The sequence below is a fragment of the Mesoplodon mirus genome (genome assembly GCF_964341445.2).
Source record: "Mesoplodon mirus genome assembly, chromosome: 2".
NCBI classification, from domain to species: domain Eukaryota; kingdom Metazoa; phylum Chordata; class Mammalia; order Artiodactyla; family Ziphiidae; genus Mesoplodon; species Mesoplodon mirus.
In genome coordinates, this window is record NC_138977.1 from 112,665,944 (window position 1) to 112,693,516 (window position 27,573).

At 39.5% G+C, this 27,573-nt stretch overlaps 1 protein-coding gene across 5 annotated transcripts; it reads right to left on the reverse strand.

The window, feature by feature from the left end:
- Positions 1 to 5,348: 5,348 nt before the first annotated feature.
- ZNF248 (zinc finger protein 248) lies at positions 5,349 to 27,573 on the reverse strand. Of its 5 annotated transcripts, XM_082645472.1 has the most exons (7): positions 27,490 to 27,564; positions 26,511 to 26,564; positions 25,680 to 25,781; positions 25,546 to 25,587; positions 17,203 to 17,329; positions 16,842 to 16,937; positions 5,349 to 11,762 (listed from the first exon to the last, which is right to left on the reverse strand). In XM_082645472.1, the coding sequence occupies exons 4-7, from the start codon at positions 25,558 to 25,560 to the stop codon at positions 10,273 to 10,275; spliced, it is 1,728 nt and encodes a 575-aa protein (XP_082501598.1). In that variant the 5' UTR covers positions 25,561 to 25,587; positions 25,680 to 25,781; positions 26,511 to 26,564; positions 27,490 to 27,564; the 3' UTR covers positions 5,349 to 10,272. The 5 variants fall into 5 exon arrangements, with proteins under 5 accessions (XP_082501598.1, XP_082501599.1, XP_082501601.1 ...); XM_082645473.1 differs by lacking the exon at positions 26,511 to 26,564 and having other exon boundaries at positions 27,490 to 27,573; XM_082645475.1 differs by lacking the exon at positions 27,490 to 27,564 and having other exon boundaries at positions 5,349 to 11,759; positions 26,511 to 27,033.

Below are 27,573 nucleotides of genomic sequence, written 5' to 3' on the forward strand. Positions count from 1 at the left end.
GTAGACAACCAACAATGTCAGCTCCAATGTCCTAGTATTAGTTCCAAGGCAACCCAGTAAAAATTAGGAAAACAAGAGAAAAGGTATTATATGCCTTATATAATACTACATAAAATAAAGATGCACATGATTTGGCGGTCGTAGAGTTTTAATGTTATGCATGTTTATACATAATAAGTCATCCCATCGAAAAATAAGAGTAGTATGAAAGATCAGTTTAGTTGTTTTAACAATACTACTTTTTATTTTATAAACTTCAAGATATAATACAGGTTACAGCTGCTTTCTTTCACAAACGTCATTTTGTAGTGTTAACAATTGTATCGTACCGTTGTATATGTTATGTAAATTTGGATTTACATGAACTGAATAAATGAATAGACCTTCCATGTTCACAGATTAAAAGACTGAATATTGTTATAATGGAAATTCTCCCCCAATTGACCTACAGATTAAACACAATCCCTATCAAAATCTCCACAGGCTTCCTGTGGAAACTGACAAGCTGATTCTAAACTTATATGCAAATGCAAAGGACCTAGAACAGCCAAAACGATCTTGAAAAAGAACAAATTTGAATGATACACACTACTTGATTTCAGAATGTACTGTAAAGCTACAGTAATCAATACAGTGTGGTACTGGCATAAGTACAGGCAAACAGATAAATGCAACTTAATTGAGTCAACAAACTCTTATTGCACAAGATGCTGTGTATCAATGGTCAACTGATTTTTGACAAAGGTGCTAAGACAATTCAAGGGGAAATTAAGTTTTGTGCTAAAACAAATTGGATGTCCACAATGAGTGCTGGGAAAATTGTATATTCACAAGCAAAAAAAGTGACCTTAGACTCTTACTTAACATGATAAACAAAAATTAGAGCAAATGGATCAAAGACATAAATATAAGAGCTTAAACTATAAAACATACAGAAGAAAAATCTTTATGACCTTTGCAAAAAGTTCTTAGACCAGACACCGAAGGCACGATCTATACAAGAAAAAATTGAAAAAACGGATTTCATTAAAATTAAAACCTACTACACTTCAAAAGATAGCATTAAGACAATGAAAAGACAAATCACGTGATTAGGAGAAAAGAGCTGCACATCATATTTCTGATAAAAGACTTGTAACCAGAATATGTAGACTTACAACTCAATAATAAGACAACCTAATTCAAAAAATGTGCAAAAGACTTGAATGAGACATGTCACCAAAGAAGATATACAAATGGCTAACCAGCATATGCAAAGGTACCAAACATCATTAGTCACTGGGGAAATGCAAATTAAAACTATGAGATACCACTTCACACTCACTAGAATGACTATTATAAAGACAGATAATATCAAATGGTAGTAAGGACAGAGAGAAACTGGAATGCCATAACATGAATGAACCTAAAAAAAAGTTTTGTTAAATAAAAGAAATTAGACATAAAGGACTATATATTTATATGAAACATCCAGAAAAGACATGTATTTATAGAGGGAAAAAGCAGGTCAAGTGGTTGGCTGAGGGTGGATAATGACAGCAAATTTACTCAAGGGAATATTTCTGGGTGACAGAAATGTCCTAAACTTGGATTATAGTGATGTTTGCACAACTCTGAAAATTTACTAAAAATCATTGAATTGTACACGTAGGGTCATTGTTATGGTATGCAAATTATACCTCAATAAAGCTGTTTAAAAAGCCAACGGAGGCTACTTCTAGGAACAGTGCCTTCTCTACAGATTAATTTTTCAGATTCTATAAGCTTACTATTAGGTGGAGAGAGCAAACATTTCAGAGAGGATTCAAAGATAAAGTGTCTACTAAATAATGATATCAGTTAAAATGACGTTTTATGGTAATCCAAAAAGACAAACCACTTTGAGAAGCGTGTCCTTTTTTGTTTTTTATAATCTATAGTCTCTTCTTCCTTTCCTTTAAATCAGATATAAGGAAAACTTTTTCATTTTTCTCTAGTCAGTTCTAGAATGAGGGTCCAACATCATAACATCTTTATGTGTTTTTCCCTATATAGAAAGAAAATTCATTAGCAGGGGAAAATCTCATGTGATTTTGAAAACACTGGACTTTACTTAAATATTTTATGATAAAATGAAGATGGTGAAAGAGATTTGTTTTTATTGTCGGGTTTTAAAAACTATTTTAAAATATTTCTAATTGAACATCCACTGCATGAAATGAAAAGATATGGAAAAAAGCAATGTGTGTGTGTGGTATATACACTATATTTACAGCGCAGAACTGCAATGAGTCAGGTATTACTAATATTCTCGTTTTGCAGAAGACGAAACTGAACCTCCTGCAGTTAACTGTCATTCCCAGGGTTGCTCAGTGACAGCGCTGGGACTTGAACCTCGCTCCGTTTGCTCCAGCCAGCGCCCCCCTCCCGGGGCCGCACGTTCACGCACGTACTCTGCAGCCTGCTCGGGGCCCGGGTGCCCGCGTCCGTATTGCAGAGGCCGGCCCCTTCCACTGACAGAGGAGCCCCCGCCCAGCCGTCCCTCCTCCCGGCCAAGGCCGCCCCACCCGCCCCCTGGAGCTCACATGCCAGAGGTCCCGCCGCTGGGTCCGCAGGGCTCCTCCGCACCGCCGCCTCCGCCCGCCCCTCAGCCGCGCGGGCACCCCTCGGCCCTCGCCCAACCCTCCCAGGCTCACCCTCAGCTCCCTGTCGGGCTGCACAGGCCCCTGAATAGCGCAGAGACTCGACAGCGCCGGAACCGCCTCCCGAGCGAAGCTGTAGCCTGAGGAAAGACAATTTACAGCTACAAGCGGAAGTACGCATGTGCTAAAGGAGCCCCGAAGTCCAATTCCAGGGTAAAAACTGCACTTCCCATAATTCCTTGCTCCCGCACCTTTGGGCAATATGGGAGTTTCTCTTTCAAAGGCTCTTGTTACCTGGCGCCCAGGTTTTCTAAGCACCGCCAGGTTATAGACTAGAACGTGACTTTACTGACATAACACCCAGGTGCAGTGCATGGTTCTTGATTGGATCTGGCTTAAATTGGATCTGGCTTAAATCAGCTGCAAGAGACATTTTGGGAACAAATAAGGGTAATTTTTACTTATTAAAATTGAACTGTTTATCAGTGATACTAAGGAATTATTGTTATTTTTAGATATTTTAGATAGTCTAATAGTATGCACTGTAGTTCTGTAGGAAATGTAGTTAATTTTTAGAGATGTAATACTTAAGTATTTAAACTATTGTGTGTAAAAAGTTATAAAGAGCAAATATAGCAAAATCCTCAGTGCTTAATATAGGTAATGAATCTAGATATTCATTTTACTATTCATACTACTTTAACAACAAAAAAAAAAACTGGGTTCTACCTACAACCAGTGTATGTGTGTGAATAACCACATATTTTAGAACTAGTTTTTCCCATAAAAAGAATTATACATTTGACTGGATGTATTCTTAACATAAATCTACAACCATTGTAGCATATTTATTCTTTAATGCTGATTTTTTGCTTCTTGCATTAACTTGTATATTTTAAATTCACTGTACATGCTGTGATGGTGGTGGTATTATTATCTATCTTGTTACATCAGACTTTTTTTCCTAAGTTATGGATTCTCTGCTTTTAATTTCATTGATTTCTGCTTTTATCTTTCTTTTTTAATGTTTATTTTATTTTTGACTGCATTGGGTCTTCGTTGCTGCGCGCGGGCTTTTCTCTGGTCGCGGTGAGCGGGGGCTACTCTTCCTTGCGGTGCGCAGGCTTCTCATTGCGGTGGCTTCTCTTGTTGCAGAGCACGGGCTCTAGGTGTGCACTCCAGTAGTTGTGGTACAGGGGCTCAGTAGTTTTGGCTTGCAGGTTCCAGAGAGCAGGCTCAGTAGCTCAGTAGTTGTGGCGCACGGGCTTAGTTGCTCCGCAGCATGTGGGATCTTCCCGGACCAGGGCTCGAACCCATGTCCCCTGCATTAGCAGGCAGATTTTTAACCACTGTGCCACCAGGGAAGCCCTCTGCTCTTATCTTTCTTTTTTCTACATGCTTAGGTTTTATTTTGTTGTTCTTTTTCTAGTTTAAGATGGAAACTTTATTTTCTAATATGAATATTTACTGTTGTAAAATTCCTAAGTGCTCTTTACCTATATACCACAAATGTTGCCACGTTATATTTTCATTTTTGTTCTACTCAAAATATTTTCTGATTTCTTCTGATAGTTCTCTTTGAGCTGTGGATTATTAAGAAGTATTTGTTTAATTTCCAAGTGCTTGGAGATTTACCTGTTATCTTTTTATCATTAACTTCTGGTTTAATCCCATAATGGTCTGAGAACATACTTTGTGTGACTTCAGTTCTTTTAAATGTAATATGTTTTATATTGGTGAATATTCTGTGCAGACTTGGAAAAATGTTTATTCAATTGTTCAGTGTTCTGTAAATCATATCTAGTTTGTTGATGGTGTTATACAGTGCTTCTATGTCCTTGCTGATTTTTTTGTCTACTATTAATAAAGAAACATTCATGGTGTGAGCCAGCTCTGTTCCCTCCATGTGTGCACACTGTCATTGGCAACAGTAGCCTCCACCTTAGGCTGGGAAGCAGCACCAGAGCAAGAGTGGCTGGAGCAAGAGCCTGGTGTAGGCTGGGAGGTGCCCTGGGGTGGTCCTGGCAAGCAGGCCATAGCCCCAGGCAGTTTTCAATCTACTGTCTCTGTGCTGTGACCAGGAGTAAGCAAGACTGTGTGCACACTCCTCAAACCAGCTAAGGAGGCTCATCTTTTCTGGTGTTAGACGCCAGGTCTGAGGTGCCTAATGTGTAGCTTAAACCCCTCACTCCTCAGGGAAGATCCCCGAGCCTGTAATATCCCACTCCTCTTCTGTGTCACCCACTACGGGTGTGGGTCCCAACCAGGTTGCGCCTTCTCCCTTCCTACCAGACTCTGCGGATCTTTCATTACAACCTTAGCTGTAGAAGAGCTGTTCTGCTAGTCCCCAGGTCGATTTGAGCAAGAGTCGCTCTATATGTAGTTGTAGGGTTTTTTTGTTTTTTGCTTTTTCGGTACGCGGGCCTCTCACTGTTGTGGCCTCTCCCATTGCGGAGCACAGGCTCCGGACGCGCAGGCTCAGCGGCCATGGCTCACGGGCCTAGCCGCTCCGCGGCATGTGGGATCTTCCCGGACCGGGGCACGAACCCGTGTCCCCCGCATCGGCAGGCAGACCCCCAACCACTGAGCCACCAGGGAAGCCCCAGTAAATATATTTTAAGAATATAAAGTGTCCCCCTTCTGTCCATGATGATAATATAGTCAAGAGGTATACAAGTTCAAAGAAAATAATATCTAGATATAAATAAAAAATATGCAGAGTCTATATGAAGGAAACGAACTTTACTGAACAATAGTTTAAAAGATTTGAGTAGTAAGAGGTACAAATCATTTTCCTGACTACAAAATGAAGTATGTTACGGCACAACATTCCAAACAAAATCTCAACGAAGTTATGTATCTTCACATTTTTTTTGTTCCATTGCTAGAACAAATGTAAATCTTATGTGAAATAATGGGAAGAGCCAAACATTTTGTGATAATAAAGACAAATGCTTATCTAAAGATGTGTCATTAATGGCTATAATAATCTAAATATTTTAGTTTTGAGTCGGGTAAAAAAACATGTGAAGTCCTAAGATTGTCATAAGAATTCAGTATATGATATTGGTAGTGTTTTTTAAAAAGTGAAGAGAAATGGGCCTATTTAATAAATGGTGTTGGGGTGGCAGAAGATTAAGTGAAAATAACAGGGATTCAACAGGATAAGCCTTCCCCAGAAAAACACAGATAAAGGGGTAGGTTCAGGGCAACTACAGCTGCAGTCTCCAACTGGGGGCAATAAACAGGGGTAGTGGCTGAGGACATCTAGGATACCCATGAATTAAACCCTCCCAGAGGCCAAGGCTCCACCTTTCCCTGCCAAGCATAGGCATGATGATAGCTCATACCAAGCAAGGGGAGGTCAAGTTCAAGACAGAAAATGGACCCAATTTAAAAAAAACAAAAACAGGTTACACATGTGTATGTATTACACACATATACACACAACTTCCTCCAGATATCCAGTGGCTCTTTTCCTCCACTTTGGCCACCCCAATGAGGTCTTTCCCTCTCCACACTACGTAAAATCAAACCATCTTTCTGACAACTTTTCCCATTTTATTTTTATAACACTTGTCACCATCATCTTCTCCCTTGCAGATATATTTTCTTGATATGGCTGCTGGTAGCAAGAAGGACACAAACTATCTGGTCACGATGACTTCTCAATAAAAATATTCTAGGATGGGTTCTCATTGGCCTATTTTAACAAAGGATCATTCCTGGATGAATACAGACGTGGAGCCAGGAATAGATGGTGCCATCTGGAGTAAATGCCAACTCCATGCTCACAAGAACAGGTTACATTACTAGAACAATGTAGAAAAGTTGCAATAGCCACTACATAATCTTGAGGAACAGACGTCTACTCTTAGACACCACTGTTTGAGAGCATGTTCCCCTCAGATGCTTGAGGAGGTAGTGAAGTGATGCTTAATATCTTGCATGCCCCACCTTGAGCATGTCTGGAGTCCACAGGATGGAATGGTTGATGCTCTCTGGGCTCAGTATCCTCATCTACAAAATAGGGGTAGTTATCCCTATGTGAAGGAGCAGATCTTACCCTGAACTTACTTCCAATAACACACAGCCAAGAATTCTCAGCTGTCTAACCCCCCACAAAGAAGCCCAAGTCCTTAAAGAATAAGACGGGGTTCAGAATTCCTTGAAGCCCCTTGTGAAGACATGCTCTGCTCTTGTCAGTCTTTAATCACATTCCTTAAAATAGAAGAGGAACTTGGAGAAGCATGGTGGCCATGACTGGTGCCCAAGGAGGTAGTGAAATTTCCTAAGCTTTCCTAGGACTGTGCTGATTAACCAGGGCCCATATTGAGAGAAGAGGGCATAAATACTCTTTGGAGTGTAACAGATGACTATTCTTCAGACTCTACCCCAACAGTTACCTCCCCTGAAGTAACTATTGGCTTTTAGTTCAGCAGATATCCTGGGCCTTTTGCCATGTATTTTATTCCATATATATCTACCTATAGAGAATTTATAATACACTGGAGTCTTATTTTATGGGCATTTGAATTTTGCCAATCAGAAATACTGTCAAAATATATTTCAATTAAAAATCCACACAAAAATGTACTCATTATAATATGTGAGGTAAACACCTAGTCTGATTATGCTCTCGAGGGAGGTAACCAGTTATCCCAACTGGTCATATCAAGCCAACAAGAAAAAGGATGAATTAATCAAACAGTGCAGAGAGGACTGGCTATTTGGAAGAACAGAGAGCTGCTAACCTCACACCATATACGACAAGAAATACCATGTAGGGCTATATGAATAATCAATTTAACACGTCTGCTTCACATATGCCAAAAGAAAGACAAACCTGCCACAGTGCTCAGTTCCAAAAGGAATTTACTTTATGATAACGTAACAGCACAATGAGGCAGAAACACTTAACCTTCAACTAGTAGAATAACTTTATTTCTAATACTGAGCCTTTATATAGGAATTTACAGGAATAAAAAACATTGTGCCACTTATTCTCCAATAGCTCCATCCAGACCTTCCCTTCTACATTCTCTGTGCCCACTTGTGCTCACCTGCAGGTGGCATCTGAGGGTTCTGGGGATTTCGTGCCAAAATTTTGGTAGTGACAATATCTCCTATGAGGAGGCCCCTCCTCCATAAGAGCACCTCTTATTGGGCTCTGGTAACACTTGCTTCCATCCTTTGCCCCTTAAGTACTTAGAATGGTAATGGCTTCCTGATGACACTAGTCTCTAGGTGCTTCAATATCCCTTGTTTTTGGCACAAACTACTGTACTATAATAAGTCTGCCATTGAAGTCTTCTTAGTTGAAGCAGAATTCTGTTTTTCACCAGAACCATGGCTGATACTAACAGCCATCCCTATACCAACTTGTCAAAAGTAATTCTTCCCTAAAATTGCTGTATAGAACATTAACACTTAGACAAGAATTCATTTGTATCAGGGGACTGCCTTCAGGTCTAAGTAACAGACATCCCTGAGAATAAATAAGAAGCCACTATTGCCACAGTAATACAAACTCCTAGCAGAGAGCAGGTCCAAAAAGAGTTGTGCAGCTTAGTGACGTCATCTCTGAGCCAGGCTTTTCCCATCTTGTGTACTGTTATCTTCAGGCTATTGTCCTTCAGGGTCACAACTATAATCTAGTGTAACATACAGACATGAAAATGTCCAGCAGAAGAGAGACAATCTCTTCCCATGCCATGACAATATTTTATCACTGAGATCTTTCCCCAAAGCACTGCAGAATATTTTCCAAATATCTCACTGCTCACATGTCCATCCCAACAAAATCATTAGAATAGAATCTTCATGATTAACTTAGACTAATGTGGATTTATCCCTAAATCATCTGGGGGAAGGATGGACAAAGAGACAAAACAGCCCAGCAACTAAGAAGCAGGGATTGGCTGTTGGGTGGGCAGTATCTCTTGGAACTGCTTTCAATGTGTTCCAAGGAAGCAAAGGAAACAGTAGGACAAAGGAGAGAGAGACAGTATATTACAGTCTATTAAATTAAATACAAATACATAGTTCCTTTGTTACATACAACTCAGTTTACACACATCATGCCTAAATAGATACAGCAATGAAGCACCAAGAATATGACAGAGGCATTTCATTATACACCACTACTTTTTATTTGTAGAATGCAGTGAGCATTACTGTTCATAACTGATGTTAACCTTTGCGAAATTTATGTAAATATCATTGTTATTAATAGCATTTACATTATTGACTGACCCAAGGCAGCTGAGTAACCTCAGAAAAATATTGTTTGGCTCTTTTATGGAAGTGGAAGCTCAGTAAAAACGGCCATACTCATTCACATATGCCAGCAAAGTCAGAAGAAAGGTAAGCAATATGGTTGTAAAATAGCATATACTGGCCATACTACAGAGAGACTCTGGTAGAATTTAGAATAGGATTGATGCAGAGGTAGTTAAAAACCTCACAAAAACATATTTTGGCTTCTTTATTGAAGAGGCCATTCAGCAATAATGGCCATAGCCATTTATTTATATCAGGAAATGGAAAAAGGGGTATGTGGCTTGTACTTTAAATTTTCCAAATGTATTTTCATAAATACACAGTGATGTGCTACTGTAAATATGTGACTACAGGTTCTCTGAGAAAACAAAACCCTGATTTGTAGAGTTTGCCAATTATCACGGTGTAAATATTCCCACTAAAGCCAAGCTACCAACATGATGGCACTGAATGTAGAGCTGGGAAGAGATGTCCAGTAGCACATACAGTATTCACCATGCAGATTCAACAATACAAATAACCTAAAGAACAAAGATAGCAGCAAAATACTGTAAAATAATTAGGAAGTGATGAGTGTTGAGTACTTATTACCCTTGCTTTTTTAATATTTAACTGTAAGTTTATATAGTTTAATTTTTAAATAATGACTCTGTTTAACAACTGGCTCACAAAATTCCTGAAAATTTAACAATCAGCAGTACTTGCAAGCCAGTATAAGCTTACTGCAGTACACCACTGTGTGTTGGTATGTGTGTATAAACATATTTACATATACATATGTACATAATTGTGTCAACCTATAAAGACACTGATGGTATCTAGTGTGGGAAATATTAATATAGACCATAATAGTTATTTAACTAAGGGTTCAGAGTTTCTCTTCACAAGTATATTGGGCTCTAATATACATATCAAGAATACCTCAAATTTCTATATTAGCATACTCACGTAAGGCCTGCAAACATCAAGGACTCTTCACATAAATGTTTAATGGTGTTGTCATTTAACTTTTTTAAACTTGAGATTCTGTGAATATGACTGTAAATGAGTATCATCCATTATATTTACAATAAAATTTCGGCATCACATCCAGAATATGGCACTACACAACATAAATTCGAGATGAAGGTTTTTGCCATATTATTTAAATGAACTTCCCCTCAATATAAATTTTCTGATGGAAAGTTTTAATTTTTCTTGAAAGCTTTCACATATTCAAAACATTATAAGGTTTTATTCTAGTACTAATTATCTGAAGTACAACAAAACCTCACTTTCTAATAATTTGTGGCATTCTTTGGGTTTCATTAATCTCATTTTAAAAACCTGTATAACGAATTTGAAAGAGTGGATAAAGGCTTCAGAACGTTCAGGATGCTGAAAGAGCTTTCACCCTTGTGTGAATTCTCTGATGTTTAGTGAGTACTGACCTCTGACTAAAGGTTTTCCCACATCCATTACACTCATAGGGTTTCTCCCCTGTGTGAGTCCTCTGATGTTTAGTGAGAGCTGATTTCTCACAGAAGGTTTTCCCACATTCGTTACATTTATAAGGTTTCTCTCCTGTGTGAGTTCTTTGATGTACAATGAGGTTTGATTTCACACAGAAGGATTTCCCACATTCATGACATATAAAGGGTTTCTCTCCTGTGTGTGTTCTCTGATGCACAGTTAGGGCTGACCTGTGGCAGAAGGATTTTCCACATGCATTACATTCATAGGGTTTCTCCCCTGTGTGTGTTCTCTGATGTTCAGTGAGGTTTGACTTCACACAGAACGTTTTTCCACATTGCTTACATTCATAGGGTTTTTCTCCTGTATGTGTTCGCTGATGGTTGGTAAGATGTGGTTTCTGACAAAAGGACTTCCCACATTCAGTACATTCATAGGGTTTCTCTCCTGTGTGTGTTCTCTGATGTTGAGTGAGGTTTGACTTCTCCCAGAATGTTTTCCCACATTCACCACATTCGAAGGTTTTTTCTCCTGAGTGAGCTCTTCGAAGTTGGGTGAGATGTGACTTCTTCTTGAAAGTATTTCCATTTTCTTTGTGCTCATAAGGTTTTTCCCTCATGTGTACTATCTGATGTCTAAAGAGGGTTGACTTTTCCCACATTTTGTGACTTACTTTATATTCATGGGGGATCTTTCTTGTGTAATTTCCCTGATGGATAATGAAAGCTGAACTGTCACAGAAAATCTGCCCATATTCATTATAAGGATTTTCCCCTGTAAGAGCTCTCTGATGCCCCAATCTTAAATCCATATAGAAGGACTTCCCACAAATACTGCATTCATATGGCTCCATTTCCAAATGAGTTCTCTGAGATAAATTAAGCTTTAAACTTTGGATGAAAGTTCTTCCACATTCATTATATTTACAGTGTGTCTCTCCTATCTGAGCTTTCTTGTTTGTGAAAGAGTCTGCCTCCCCATGGCAGCCTTGTCCATTTTCATTATACTCAAAAGGTCGGTCAAAAATTGGCTGAGTGAGATCCTGGTTATGATTGAGGACATTCTTTTTTTGATTATATTTATAAGATTTCCCTCCAGTAGGAGTTTTCTCATGCCGAATATCAAGAAGCAATTTCTCATATACATTAAACTCATCAGGCTTCTTTCCAGAATAGTTCTTTCTATTAATAATTAAGCCTGAAATATTTTTCAAACTCATTTCACATGTGTCACATATCTTATACAGAAAATTTCTTGAAAGAACAGAGTCTGTACCTAGATTTAAAGCTTTCCTTACTCTGTCACCACTATCTGTACTTAACGTTTGGTTGGTGAAAGCAAGTTGCCAGAAATGTTCATCTTCATTTTCCTGGCTGCTCTCTATCAGGTCATCAACTTTCCAGTCTTCTAGAAATGAGAAAAATAACCACATCTTATAAATCCTAGTACATTTCTAACGGAATTGGACTTTTACCCTAATGCCCTATTACACAGTCAATTCTTTTGTTTTAGGCTCAGTTTTCTGGTGTAAATTAAATCCAAGTATACATTTCCTTTACCCTTCTGGTTTGAGTGGAAAATAAATACATGCTGCAGTGGAATACTTTATTAATATAACCTTTAAAACTGGACAGAAAAAGGTGAAATAAATTCAAAGCACAGGGAACTGGTGAGTGGCTGATTCAGAAATCAGGAAGCTCAAGAGAATGGAGTGAGCCCAACAGAGACATTTAACACTGAATCAAGTGACATTGAAGATTAGTAGACAAGGGCTTTCAGGGGTTGAACTATGTTTGGTGGAGACAGAAGAGTCTAGTCCTAATCCCCTCAGACACTGACTGCTGGGTGGGATTCCTACTAGAGTACTTGCTTCTACTCTACACATCAACACCAGCCTAAAGTTCTGAAAACACCAACCTCCTCAGGTTCAGAAGAATTGTCCGCTAGCCCAGGATCTAGTTTTTCCTTTAATTCACATGGAATAATTATTTTTTTAAATGCTGTAAGAGCAGCAGGCTAGAGAAGGTGAAATGAACTCAAGACATGGTGAGCAAGGGATGGAGATTTTCTGAGCATTGTTCATGTAGGGAGCAGGAAACTCCGAGAACTGGATGAGTTCAACAAAGGAGGTTTTTTGTTTTTGTTTTTAAAGGAAAATAGGCTGTCTGAGAAACATATTAGAGGAAGTACTCAGTTTGACAGAGGCAGATTATGGTTTCTTGTCCTTATCTTCCCACAGCTTGATTACTGTGGTAGGATCCTCACTAATATGCATGTTGCCATTCCTCTTTTTCCCATTTGATATAGCAACATCAAAATAAATTTCTGAAAGCACCTATTTCCTCATGTTTAAGGGACAGTGCTTTAACCCAGACTCTAACTCTCTATCTAGCTGTGATTCACAACAACACAAATGCCCAACAGGAAATATAAAATAGAGGAGGGGCAGACCATTCTGCAAAACGACCAGGTTCATTTGGTTTTCTCATAGCCGTTAATGAAGTTGTCCCAACCATCAAGTCATATGTTTTACTTCAGTCTGCTGGTCTACTTTTCCCCAAAACAATTTTGTTTCTGAAGCAATACTGATTTTTAAGTCTGCTTTTATATCTAGGTTTATCTTTACAGTGAGGTTTTCTGCTTTCATATCTAGCCTCATCTGTGGCTTTTACTTACTGGTGAGACCCATAATGATCACATTTTTCTATATGGTTCTGAGACCTTCAACAAACTTTATCATAAAAATTCTTGTCTATACTTTACTGTTGGTACTCAATGCAACAATGTTAATAACGTGTTAAAAAAAAATCTAGAACAGTCCTGAGCCCACTGCTCCAAAGACTAACTGATAATAGTTTTTATCCTGGCAAACACAAATCAAAACAAAAACTAGATTCACAGTAAGAGTTCAAATCACAATTCCACAAATCCATTAAAAACTATCTGTGGGGCTTCCCTGGTGGCGCAGTGGTTGAGAGTCCACCTGCCGATGCAGGGGACATGGGTTCATGCCCCGGTCCGGGAAGATCCCACATGCCGCGGATCGGCTAGGCCCGTGAGCCATGGCTGCTGAGCCTGCGTGTCCGGAGCCTGTGCTCCGCAATGGGAGAGGCCACAACAGTGAGAGGCCCGCGTACGGCAAAAAAACAAAAAAAAACAAAAACAAAAACTATCTGTGCAACTCTAGCTGGAGCGCTCATAAACTGTTCATTCCCAACAACACACATTTCACTTAATTAGCTACACTCCAGCCCTGGCTCTCCTTGGGACCTGGACATCCTTCAGGAAATGCTACTTACTTTAATTTAAAACAACAAACCCCAAAAATACTAACAAAAGAACAAAAGCCGGCCTTTCCTGGTGGCTCATTGGTTGAGAGTCCGCCTGCCGATGCAGGGGACATGGGTTCGTGCCCCGGTCTGGGAAGATCCCACATGCCGTGGAGCGGCTGGGCCCGTGAGCCATGGCCGCTGGGCCTGCGCGTCCGGAGCCTGTTCTCCGCCACGGGAGAGGCCGCAACAGTGAGAGGCCCGCGTACCGCAAAAAAAAAAAAAAAAAAAGAATAAAAGCCAACAAACTCTACAACATCCCTACCATGTTTAGCTTCCACTTGCTGCCTTAGAAGAAGTTACTGTCTGTTTAATTCACTGTAAAATAAAACAAATCCAGTGCTCAATGCTAAATCCTTTGTCATGACCACAGTCTAGCTCTTGACAGGTGTTACCAAAATCCTGTTTCCTCTGACTTCATTGAGGACACAGTACATTAATCATTCTTAGAAAGTAATGTGCATATGAATTATTTCCAACCTGTACATGAGGATAAAATAAGGAAATGTGCATTTAGGAAGAGTACTATAGAATGCTTTCTGAATGGATGAAAAAGAGTGATGTCTTCTAAACTTGGCTCAACAAAGTAATTATTAAAATATCAGAATCAGGAAAAATATGAAAGGGCCTTCTCTTTGGGAAAACAAAATCTCAACAATGATAGAAACCCCAAGCATCAGTCATATGATCAGGTCTGAGTTTTTGGGATACAGATACTAGTGGGTTAGGGTTACAAAATATGGACTATTTAAGTTGCAGCAAAAAATTGATCTCTAACTTAAAATAAGTGAAATAATGACAAGCCATTACTATATACCATGCAATGTTTAAACACTTTACATTTACAATTTTAACTAAGTTTCTGAAAAGGCAAAATAAAAGTAAAAGTTATAGAAAAAGGATAAAATATTTATAAGTGAAATTTAAGACATAAGATAGTATGAGGTTTAGTATAAACTCTGAAGAGCAGAAAGAAAGACTGAGATATATAGAACAGGACCACATTGTGACAGTCAATGGAAGGAGACTGTAAATTCATTTATTAATAAGGAGCAAATTTGTTAGGCTAGTGAAAGATAAATTGGATGCTTTAGGTAAAAAAATAAAAACCAATTAGGAATTAGATCAAGTCAGGAATGACAGAACAGAGACACAGTTATGGTTTTGAGTGTTTTCAGTGAAAAGTGAGAAAATGAAGAGATGAAGAAGATGGAAAGGAAAACAATATCAGGAGTATTTGAAAAAACCCTGATCCCACGGTTACCATTTAAGGCAGTAATGGATGGTTGAATGTTCCTTATTTGACCCCTGGGAAACCAGGCTCTCTAATTTTCTTGTACCTCAGACTGTTCCTCTCAGTCTCCTCTAATGATGAGATTTAATGGATTTACACACCTTGTAAAAGTGGTACCATCCCAGGACTACCTCTCTCATTTACAATCACTCTCTAGAAAAGAAGACAGCAAACTATGACTGTAAGGCAGTGGTCCTAGAACTAAGGAGGTTTTTTATGTTTTTAGAGGGAAAACAACAGAAGAGGCAGCAGAGGGGAGTGAGGAGGAAGAGGAAGAGGTAAGAGGAGGAGGAAGAGCAGCAGCAGCAACTGAGACCATGTGTGGCCCACGAAGCCTAAAATATTTACTCTCCGGTTTTTTACAAAAAAGTTTGCCAATCTCTAATCTAAAAGTCTTCATCTAGCCCCAACCTTTAACACCACTTAAAGCTGATGCCTTTCAAATGGATACTTCTAGGTCTGGCCTCATTATGTACTTCAAAAGATGTATATATGAAATCGCCTTTTTAATCCCAGATTCTAACAGTTACCTCAGCTTCTTGTGTCCAAATGTAAAATTTGTAGTAACTCCCCTATAATCTCTCCTCCAAATTTTCTCTATCTCAGTAAATGGTACGCTAAGTTATCAGGTGCTTGAGACAAATCACTGGAATCATGCTCAACTCCTCTCTCTCTCACACTCTGTATCCAACCCAATAGCAAATCCTCTTGGCCTCATCTCCAAGATATATGTACAAATCCACCATTTCTCAGCACTTCCAACATAGCCTTAGCCACTAGCCTCTCTCCTCCTGAGTACAGTGTCCTGTTATTCCTTCCTTGCTCGTGCCTAAACATCATCTACCCACCACATATTCACCACACAGAAGTCAGAGAGATCCTTTTAAATTGTAAATCCAATCTTATAGCTTAATCTGATTTATGTTTACTCAAAAAAGCCTGCGGATTTCCCACATCAATCAAAATAAAATTAATGGGTCTCCCATGTACATACTACTTATGACATCATCTACTACCAATCTTCCCCAGGCCTTCTCACCTCCAGCCACACTGACATCCTTGCCATTCCTAAAACACCCTAAGAGCACACCTGTCTGAGAAGTTCAGCACCTGATGTTCCCTCTGTCTGGAATACTCAGAATCCACAGAGCTCACATTTTAGTTTATTAGAGACTTGTCTATTGTGGACCTCATCAAAAAGGTTTTCTCTTGACTTCCATACCAAATAGCACATGCCATCATTCTCCAACCCCCTTTTCACTGCTTTAACTCTCTACAGTACTTATCACCATCCAACACCATGTGTGTTGTATACAAGCATGTATAACTCCATACACATACACACACCTACACCTATACACACACGTATGCTTTTCTGTCCCTCACTGTAATAGACACTCTGTGATTATAGGGACATTCTTTTAATTACCTATAAACATAGCTGGGTCATACTGGGTGCTCAGCATATATTTGTTAAGTGAATATATGGAAGTATTGCATGAATACATACTACCTAACAAGAGATGTCCAAAGACAATACAGAGAAGGTGAACAATTTTAAAAGATAAAGTAACCAAGAAAAATTATCTCAGATGAAGCCAAATGAGTTTGGATTATGGATATAGGTAAATCACTCTAAAATGTCAAATAACAAAGGGAAGCATTTATGAGTGAAAGTGACATATGGAGGAATGTGATTAAGGTAACAAAGGGATGTGGGCCAACTGTCCTTAATCACTTCCAAAGGTCTGGGGCTAAAAAATGTTTTTTTGGAAAAATAGTTCAAAGTTAATAAACCATAAACCAGTGCCCTAAGATCTCATTTCCTCTGGCTTCCATCTGCCTGTGAACTCACTAACTCACCTGAACGGCACTGTTTTGGGAATCTTTCCTCTAATATCCAAGGTTCTTCTCCTTGCTCGATCTTGAAGATCACTTCTGGCTTAGTAATGCAATTCCCTGTAAAGAAAATAACACAGGTCTATGGCTTCGGGGACTCTGAAAAAATGATGGGGAAGAAATGTATAGCTTCAGGAGCTACCTAAAAGAGGTGCCTAAATGAACCAATCCTTAAAGAGGTAAGAATATAGCATTCCTTATAGTGGCCAAAAGGGATCAGTCATCTGATCCCTTGAATCTCCATCAGAAAATTCCACAGGGAGTTCTTATGTTTCATCAACTAAGAAATGCATGCTACTCGTTCACATGGAGAAAAAATTCTTACCTACTGAGACAAGATGGCTGTAATTTTCCAGGATCACGTCTCTGTATAGTATCTTCTGAGCAGGATCCAGCAGGCACCACTCTTCCTGGGTGAAGTCCACACACACATCTTTGAATGACACTTGTTCCTGTAACAGTATATTCCTTTTCTATATGAAATTGTCAGAGCTCTATGAGTGGTAAATATTTAAAAGAACTAATCTCTTTAGAGTTTACTAAAAATTGGTATATAGAATTCCCTTCTTTTATGCTATCCTATGTAGGAAAAAAGTAATATTTTGTACAAATTGAGTTTCCACTAAGGGGGTGGAACTAGTTGCTACAAATGTTATTCCTGATAAGGAGACATACACAATAACATTTATTAAATTAGACATTGTAGGAGCTAGCATTATGCACAAAGTAGACTGGGGTTACCAAGAAAATGTTCTTTCATATTATCTTTTATATTATAAAGTTAACTGTCACTAAAGAAGTAAAACTTTCAGTTGTTAAAATGAACAGAGAGATTAAAATTAATACGGTACAGGCCCTAACCGAGCTCAACCCGTGACTGGTTAAAGTGACCCGTCCTGTACTCTACCTGCCCAACAGAGAAATGGATGAATCCTCTCTGCTAAAAGAGATCATTTTCTGGAGCCTCTACCAATATTTGTGTTGTTAAATACAATGTTTGGCATCCAATAAAAAATTTCATGTTATATGAAGAGACAAAGACCAAGGAAAAAAAGAAAAGAAAAGCGTACCCATAGGACACTCAGATACTGGAACAAACAAGAACTTCAAAATGAGTTATGATTAATATGTTCAATAAAATAGAGGAAAATATGAACAAAATAAATGAAAGGATGGGAGAAGTTCAACAGATATGTGGTATGTGTGTTGTGGAGAAAGAATTAACAGAGCAGGCCTGAGACTGCTATCCTCTGAAAGATCTGCTACAAGGGTGTTCCTTGGCTGGCATCTGGGAACTTGGATTTCAGGAGGGTTCTTACCAGTCCTTAATAAGAATGGTTCACTGAGCCTAAACTGTTTGTGTAAACAATATGGTTTTTGCTGCACACATACATTCCTTCTGGAGTGTGGAATTCTGTTATATGCTAAGCAGAAAGCACCTATGTGACTAGCCCCTGATAAACATGCTGAACACTGAGTGTCTGTTGAGCTTCCCTGGCAGACATTTCAAATCTGTTGCCACATCTCACCGCTAGAGGACTTAAGTGTGTACTGGGAGAAGACTCTTAGAAGCTTGTGCCTGGTGTCCTCTGGACTATGCCCCATGTGCCTTTTCCCTTTGCTGATTGTGCTTTGTATCCTTTCACTTCAATAAGTGATAGCAGTAAGTACAACTACATACTGAGTCATCTTAGCAAATCACTGAACCTGGTGATGGTCTTGGGGACCTCTGATACATGTGTATACAAACACACACAGATACATACATACTTGCATAAAATGGGCATTCCAAAGTTGAAAATTACAATATCTGAAATTAAGAACCATTAGATGGGTTCAAATCATATTAGAGAAAGAAGACACAATCTGAAACATATTCATCTAACAAAAGAGTATCAAAATACATACAGCAAAAACTGATAGAAATGAAAGGAGAAATAGACAAATCTAAAACCATAGTTGGAGTCTTCTATCTTGAGCGACTGAGCAGGCAGAAAATCATTAAGTATACAGATGACCTGCACAGCACTATCATTCAACATGATCGAACTGGCATCTGTAGAATATTCCATCCAAAAAAATAAAACACATATTCTATCATTCTATTCTAGCTCATATGATCCATTCACCTAGATAGACCATAATCCTGGCCACAAAACACACCTTAACAAATTTAAAACAATAGCTATCATACAAAATATGTTCTCAGACCACAATGGGATTAAATAGAAATCAATAAGCAAGAGATAACTGAAAAATCCCCAAGAGTTGAAAATTAAACAACATACTTATAAATAACCTATAAGTCTAACCTATAAGTTTTAAATAACCTATAAGTCAAAGAAGTCTCAAAAGAAATTTTAAAATATTTTAAATGAAATGGAATAAAAATGAAAATACCATGTATCAAAATTTGTGCGATGCAGTGAAAGCAGTGCACAGAGGGACATTTATAGCATCAAATGTATATATTAGAAAAGATTTAAAATAAAAAACCTAAGCTTCTATCTTAGTAAACTAGAGAAAAAAGGCAAATTAAGCCTAAACCAAGCAAAGTAAAGGAAATAATAAAAATCAGAATAAATCAATTAAATTGAAAATGTGAAAAAAGTGCAAAAAGCCAATGAAACCCAAAGTTGCTTCTTTGAAAAGATCAACAAAATTAATAAACCTTCAATCTAACCAAGAAAAAAAGAAAAAAGAGGCAAATTGGAAATCTCAGAAATGAAAGATAGGTTGACACTACTAAGCCTAATGACATTAAAAAAATAATAAGAGAATACTACAAGTAATTCTATTCCTGAAAAATTGGTAACATAGATGAAATTGACAAATTCCTTAAAAGACACAGCTACCAAATTCACACAAGGAGATACAGATAACCTGCATAAACTCATTTCTGTTAAAAAAAAAAAACTGAATCAATAATTAAAACTTCCAAAATAGAAAGAACCAAACCCAGATGGCATCACTGGTGAATTCTACTATACATTTAAGGAAAAAATAATAACAATTCTCCATAATCTCCTCTGGTAAATAACACCTCCAAACTCATTACATGAGGCCAACATTACCCTAATACCAAAACTAAATAAAGACATTATGAGAAAAATAAAGACTAATGTCTCTCAATAACATAGATGCAAAAATTCTCAAATATTGGCAAATCAAATCTGACAACGTATAAGAAGAAATACAAACCACAACCAAGTGGAATTTATTGCAGGTATGGAAGGCTGGGTCAGCATTAAAAAAATCAATCAATATAATCCAACATATCAATAAGCCAAAGAAGAAAAGTTACATGATCATATCAATTAATGAAGAAAAAGCATTTGACAGAATCCTACAGTCATTCATGATAAAAACTCTCAGCAAACTAGGAATAGAGGGGAACTTTCCCAACTTAATGAAGAAGCTAACATCATACTTAATGTTACGAGACTGGACACTTTTCCCCTAAGTGCAGGAATAGGGCAAGGATGTCCTGTCTTAATGCTCCTATTCAAGTCCTAGCTAGTACAGAAAGACCTACAACAAGACAAAAAACAAAAAAACTGAAATAAAATAAAAAACTGAAATATGATTAGAAAGAAAAAATAAAACTGTCTTTATTTGAAGTCAACATCGTCTATGTAGAAAGTCCCAAAGAATCTACAAAAAGAAAAAGAAAAAAAATCCTGGAAGTAATAAGTGAATATAGCAACATCATAGGATATAAGGTCAATAATAAAAAGTCAACTGTTGGGCTTCCCTGGTGGTGCAGTGGTTGAGAGTCCGCCTGCTGATGCAGGGGACACGGGTTCGTGCCCTGGTCTGGGAAGATCCCACATGCCGCGGAGCAGCTAGGCCCGTGAGCCATGGCCGCTGAGCCTGCGTGTCCGGAGCCTGTGCTCCGCAACGGGAGAGGCCACAACAGTGAGAGGCCCGTGTACCGCAAAAAAAAAGAAAAAAAAAAAAACCATTTACAATACGACTACCAAAAAAAAGTATTCAAATATAAATCTAACACAATATATTTCAGGGATATGCAGAAAAACAAAAACTGATGGAAAAAATCGAAGATCTAAATAAATGGAGAGATATTCCACATTCATCAATCAGAAGATTCAGTACTGAGCAAAAAAAAAAAAAAAAAAAAAAGGCAAAACTATTAAATTTCTAGAAGACAATATAGAACATAGGAAATCTATGTGATCTCGGATTTGGTGATGAGTTTTTAAATACAACAGAAAAAAGCACATTCCATTAAAAAAATACATGGGTTGGGTTTCATTTAAAATAAAATATTTTGGCTTCCCTGGTGGCGCAGTGGTTGAGAATCTGCCTGCTAATGCAGGGGACGCAGGTTCGAGCCCTGGTCCGGGAGGATTCCACATGCCGCGGAGCAAATAGGCCCGTGAGCCACAACTACTGAGCCTGCGCATCTGGAGCCTGTGCTCCGCAACAAGAGAGGCCGCGATACTGAGAGGCCCGCGCACCGCGATGAGGAGTGGCCCCCGCTCGCCGCAAGTAGACAAAGGCCATGCACAGACACAAAAGACCCAACACAGCCAAAAATAAATAAATAAATAAATAAACTCCTACCCCCAACAAAAATAAATAAATAAATAAATAAAATAAAATAAAATATTTTGCCCTGCAAAAGCTATTTGTAAGAAAATGAAAGGACAAGCCACAGACTGGAAGAAAATATTTGCAACATATATATCTAATAAAGAAGTTACATTCAAAATACGCAAAAGAACTCTGAAAACTCAATGGTAAGAAAACAAATCACCTAATAGAAAAATGGACCAAAGATATGAATAAACATGTCAAGCAAAGACATATGGATAGCAGATAAATTTATGAGCAAATGCTCAATATCATCTGTCATTAGGGAAATATAAATTAAAACAAAAATGAGATACCATAACACATTTACTGGAACAGTTAAATCCAAAACAATGACAACATCAGTTTCAGTTCCAGATGCAGAACAAGAGGAATTCTGATTCACAGTTGGTAGGAATGTAAAATGATACAGCACTTTTGTAAAATTGGCTGGCAGTTTCTTACAAAGCTAAACAGTCTTAACATATGATCAAGCAGTTTCACACCCTAGCTATTTAAAAATGTATGTCTATGTAAAAACCCACGTTTCTAGCAGCTTAATTCATAGTGACCAAAAACTGGAAGAAACCAAGAGTCCATGGGTTAATGACTCAGAAATCACTTATACATGGGCTTCCCTGGTGGCGCAGTGGTTGAGAGTCCGCCTGCCGATGCAAGGGACACGGGTTCGTGCCCCGGTCCGGGAAGATCCCACATGCCGTGGAGTGGCTGGGCTCATGAGCCATGACTGCTGAGCCTGGGCGTCCGGAGCCTGTGCTCCACAATGGGAGAGGCCACAACAGTGAGAGGCCCGTGTACCACAAAAATTAAAAAAAAAAAAAAGAAATCACTTATACATGTACGCTGGAATTGAACAATTAAGTAAATGAAATGCGGATGGTGGTAGCCAGATTGCTAGAACGGGAGTTCCAGACAAGTAAGGAGAGAAGGCTAGAATGTTCCATGTGATAATGATTACAGCAGGGGACATCAGTGTGAAATAATACTTAGCTTAATGCAAACACAGACGGTTACATACTGAAATATTTATAGATATGTGTATATATGTGAGTTAGTATACATATATATTTTCTTGTTCAGTCAGCTGAGAGGGTCTCTTTTTTTTTTTTTTTTTTTTTTTTTGTGGTATGCGGGCCTCTCACTGTTGTGGCCTCTCCCGTTGCGGAGCACAGGCTCCGGACGCGCAGGCCCAGTGGCCATGGCTCACGGGCCCAGCCGCTCCGCGGCATATGGGATCCTCCCAGACCGGGGCACGAACCCATATCCCCTGCATCGGCAGGCGGACTCTCAACCACTGCGCCACCAGGGAGGCCCTGAGAGGGTCTCTTAAGGGATTAGAAACCAGTAGCAATCCAGCCCCCCAATCTTGGTTTCTAATACCATGCTCCAATAAAAGGAACCAGATCTCTTCAGGGAAAAATGGCTAATTCTAGGGCAGGAAATATAAGATGAGCCTGGAATATCTTCTACTACCAGAAAGTGTAGAAGAAGTACTCAGACAAAAACACAATAATGGGGTACATTAGAAGGACACAGGAACCAGTTGAAAGTGCTCTATTTAATAACCAAGCTGAAACAATTTGAGCAACAAAATGAACAAGGTAGTACTGGACTATAAACAAGGTAAAAAATAACTAGCCGTGAGTTCATATTGATATTAAACACTGACTGAGTTAATAAATACACAAGTCTCCTGTGCAGAACTCCTAATAATTTATGTGGATACTCCACCATGAAGGAGGTGTAGCATAACTCCCCACTTTCTTCCAAAGGGTACAGTATGAAAACAGAGGAAAAAAGAATAACTTTGCAGTGGAGAAAGTTGACCACATGACCTCAGCCACGTGATCAAAAGTGATTCATCATCTGTTGAAAAGTGAAAAGTCATGTGGAGAGCATTTACCCTGATAAGATGTTACCAAATGGCACTCTACCTCTGTGGTCTTTCTCTAAGAAAACAATTTCCCCAATATAATCACGAGAAAAACAGCAGACAATTCCCAAGTGAGGGACATTCTACAAAACACCTGTCTTGTACTCCTCAAAACCGACAAGGTCATCAAAAACAAGGAAAGTCTGAGAAACTGTCACAGCCAAGGGGAGCCTAAGGAAACATGATGACTAAGTGAAATGTGGTGTCCTGAAGCAGAATACCTGCATGGGGAAAAAAAAAACATGAACAATCATCAAAAGACAAATGATATACTAGAAAATAACTCATATAAAAGACAAGCATTAGTATCCCTAATATACAAAGATCTAACCAGACATTGAAAAAAAGAAAAACGCCAGAAACCTAAGAGCAAAATGGGCAAAAGATATGAACAGATAGTTCACAGAAATATAAAAATAAGACACCTTTTAGATGCATGAAAAAAAATCTTCAACCTCTCTCATAGTTAAGATAATTATAGATGTAAAGTACATAAAATACTAATTTTTACCTATCAGTTGCCAAAATCCAAAAGTGAACCACGTATTTCTATGGGAGAAGTTACGGAGAAAAAGCACTATCATGCAGTACCAATGGAAATACAAAATGATACTATCTATAATCCCACCAAAAGGATCAAGTTTATCAATTGTATTCAACCCTTTGACCTGGCAATCTCACTTCTGGGAATTTATCTGATAGAATAAACCTACATGTACAAGGCTATTCATTAAAACATGGTTTGTAGTAGCAAAAGGTTGGAAATAGTTAATAACTAGTTTAATAAACTATGGAACATTCGCAATTGAATTACCATGTGATTGTTAACAAAGAAAGATGTTCTGTTACAGAAAGATCCCTGGCAACAGGCTGAAAAAAGAAGTGAAAAAAGGGGGAAGAAAAAAAAAGAAGAAGAAGAAGAAGAATGGGAAATAGTGTATACACTCACTACTCAGTGTGGTTCCCTGAGCAGCAGAATCAACTCCATCTGGGAGCTGATTAGAAATGCAGACTCCAGGTCCCCACCCAGATATACTAAATCAAAATCTGCATTTTAACACGTTGCCAGGGATGTACAGGTGCATCTAAATTTAAGAAGCTCTAATAATAGATTCCCTTTTAAATAAAGGCCGGGAGCACATATTTTCTTTCAACTGAATAAAGAAACACTGGGAGGACAAACAAGAAATAGAAATAATGTATACCTATAGTAGGGTGACAATACACTGCAGTTCGTCTGGGAGTGTCCCAATATATGCCAGCTGTCTCAGCATAATTGTTAATAAAACCTCTTTCACTCTCAGTGAAAGTGTCACAGTTTAGATGAGAAATAAATGTCATCCTACCTGGAGGAAGCGTCAGCTACAGAGAGGATGGGGTGTGAATTTTTACTTACTTTTTTTTTTTTTCATGTTTTAGTTGCACCGAGCAGCATGCGGGATCTCAGCTCCCCGACCAGGGATCAAACCCACATCCCCCCGCAGTAGAAGCACGGAGTCTTAACCACTGGACCACCAGGGAAGTCCCTTTACTTACTTTTTTTGTATCACTTACTTTTTTTTTTAACCATGTTAATATACTAACAATTTTTAATTATTTCATTTTTTTTAAAAAGACAAAAACAGTCAGGAAAAATAGGTATACTGGGAAGGGCAGTTGGCTAAGGATAGATAAGCAGGGGATAAGCAATAAACCCAGTGATAAGCAATGCTGGGGCAAAAGGCAAAGCCAACTTCATGAGGGACAGAAGTTAGGAAAAGGAGAGCTAGGAGGGTAGTGTCATAGACAACAACAGAGGAGACTTTCAAAACAAAGAGACTATGGATAATAGTACCAAATGCTGCAAAAGCATCAAGTAAGACTAAGACAAAGACAAAAACTGGATTTGATTACAATTTGGTGGTCTTTTCCAGAACTGATTCAGGTGAGTGGTGGTGAAGAAGCAAGACTGCATGTATTAGGTTGAAATGGAAATGGAAATGCGGAAACAAAAGCCAGGACTACCTGCTACTCAAGCTAGAAATACAAATGAGCTGACACGAGGTTTTATAAACCTTTAGAAACTTCAGAAAATGCATTTTAAGACAAAATGGCAATAAATAAACAAAAAAAACTCACCTGGGATTTGTTCATTTTTCACTCTTAGTGGAGGAGGGAGAGCTGAGGGAGAAGGAAGAAGGAAGTAAGAACTTGGCCTGCCTTGCAGTTCCTGGATTCACCTGCCTACACAGCTCCACACACAAGATACTTACTTGTCCATGTGTGGCTCCGATTTATGTTGAGCTTAGACATGATACTTTTCACTGAGTGAATGTAAACATTTGTTTCTTATTGATTTATTACCAATTTAGGTTCTGTGACACAGAAAAATTAAAAACATGAGATGAGTTTAACATTGAACAGTAATCTAAAGGAGGGAACACTATGGATCTGCCAAAACTGATGTTGTAGGGGGAGAAAAACACCTCAGACCATATTGTTCACCTGGTAATCTGCTAACATCATTAATCCTATGAGGTCAGATAATACAAGAAACCTCTGAAAAAAGGGATGGGAGTGTTTAAGGCAAGATTCTTTTTTTTAATGTTCTCACCTGCTTACAATTTTCAGAAGGATCTTTTAATAAAAAACTAACTTTGACCTAACAGTCACAAAATGGGCAGTGGCCCATGAATATGCAGACCTGACTTTCAACCTCGATTCTACCACTAACAAATTGCATGACCTGAGCCACTCACCTTCTCAGGCTCAATTTTTTTTTTTTTTTCATTTTTCAAGTAAGCAACAGATAACCCAAAAAGGACCTGCCTGCACTACCATCCTGCGCGTCTATCCGGGCGGGGGAGCAGGAACCTCAGCATTTCTCTAGATGCCATGAAAAATGGGACATTGAGGGCAGCTCACCTCAGGAAACAGTGACTGGAGAATGAGGGGGAGGAGGAGGTGTTAGGGACAGACAATGACAGAATTTCCTTAGCTATGGCTGGTGAGCCTTTCAACCCCGACCATGACTTCACAAACTCTCCAAACAGGTGACATTTCCTGTGCAGTCTGCATGCCCACCCATCTCAGCTCCAGCTCACCTCTCTCTTCTTAAATTTGTCTCAGACCTTCCACCGTCACACAGCCTTCGATGGCTTCAGGATACCGTGTCATGATTATACACAACAAATAACAAATGAATACATAATAAATAATAACTTGGGATCTGGGTGATGTTAGAGCCAGGAAAAGGCCTTGGTGGCTAGCTGGTCCAGCCCCCTCCAATCCCATTTCACAAACTAATTAACTGAGGAATGGAGGCCCTAGAGACTTATCCAAGCTCCAGCCGCCTGTATTACATACAAAACAATTAAATACAACAGCAGCTAACAAAACGTGAGCGCTCAAAACAACACAGTGCGGCAAGCACTCTAGATATCCGCATTTTACAGCTAAGCAAGACAAATCTCCCAGCGGCTAGTTGGTCCAGGAAATTCAAGTATTTCCGAGCCCCCCTCCTGGGGCAGTCGTTCTCTCCCACATCCTCCCTGCGCCCAGTAATCCCAGCGCACAAGCGACGCACACGCACACGTCACTACGTGAAGCGCGCGCGCGCGCGCACACACACACACACGCGCACAACACACACACGCGTGCGCACACACGCGCACGCGCACTCGCTCTTCCCCGCATTCCTCGCCCCTCCCCGCAGGCCCAGATCACACGTCACGCACGCGCTCTCCCCTTGACAACCCCGCTCCCTCCCCGCGGGCCTAGCGCACACGTCACGCACGCGCACTCCCCACCCGCGGCCACACGACGGCGCCGCCCGCTCAACTTAAGGGCTGAACAGCTGAGGACTGAGCGAGCCCGAGAGTCCGCGTTCCCGCGCGGGACTCCGGCCTCTCCAGGCAGAGGCGCCGCCGCTTGCAGTCCCTTCAATTCTGCAGGCGCCGCAGACTCCTGGGGTCCTGCCGATGTCCGCGGGGCTCCAACCTACCACCCGGCACCGCTGCCTCCGCCGGCTCCCCGAGCCGCGCGGGGTCCCCTCGGCCCTCGCCCCCACCCTCTGGGGCTCACCCGCAGCTCCCTCGCCGCGTGGACCTGGAGGCCAGGGACTGCTTCCCACGAGGGGCTGGAGGCCGGGGAAGGACGAGCCGGGAG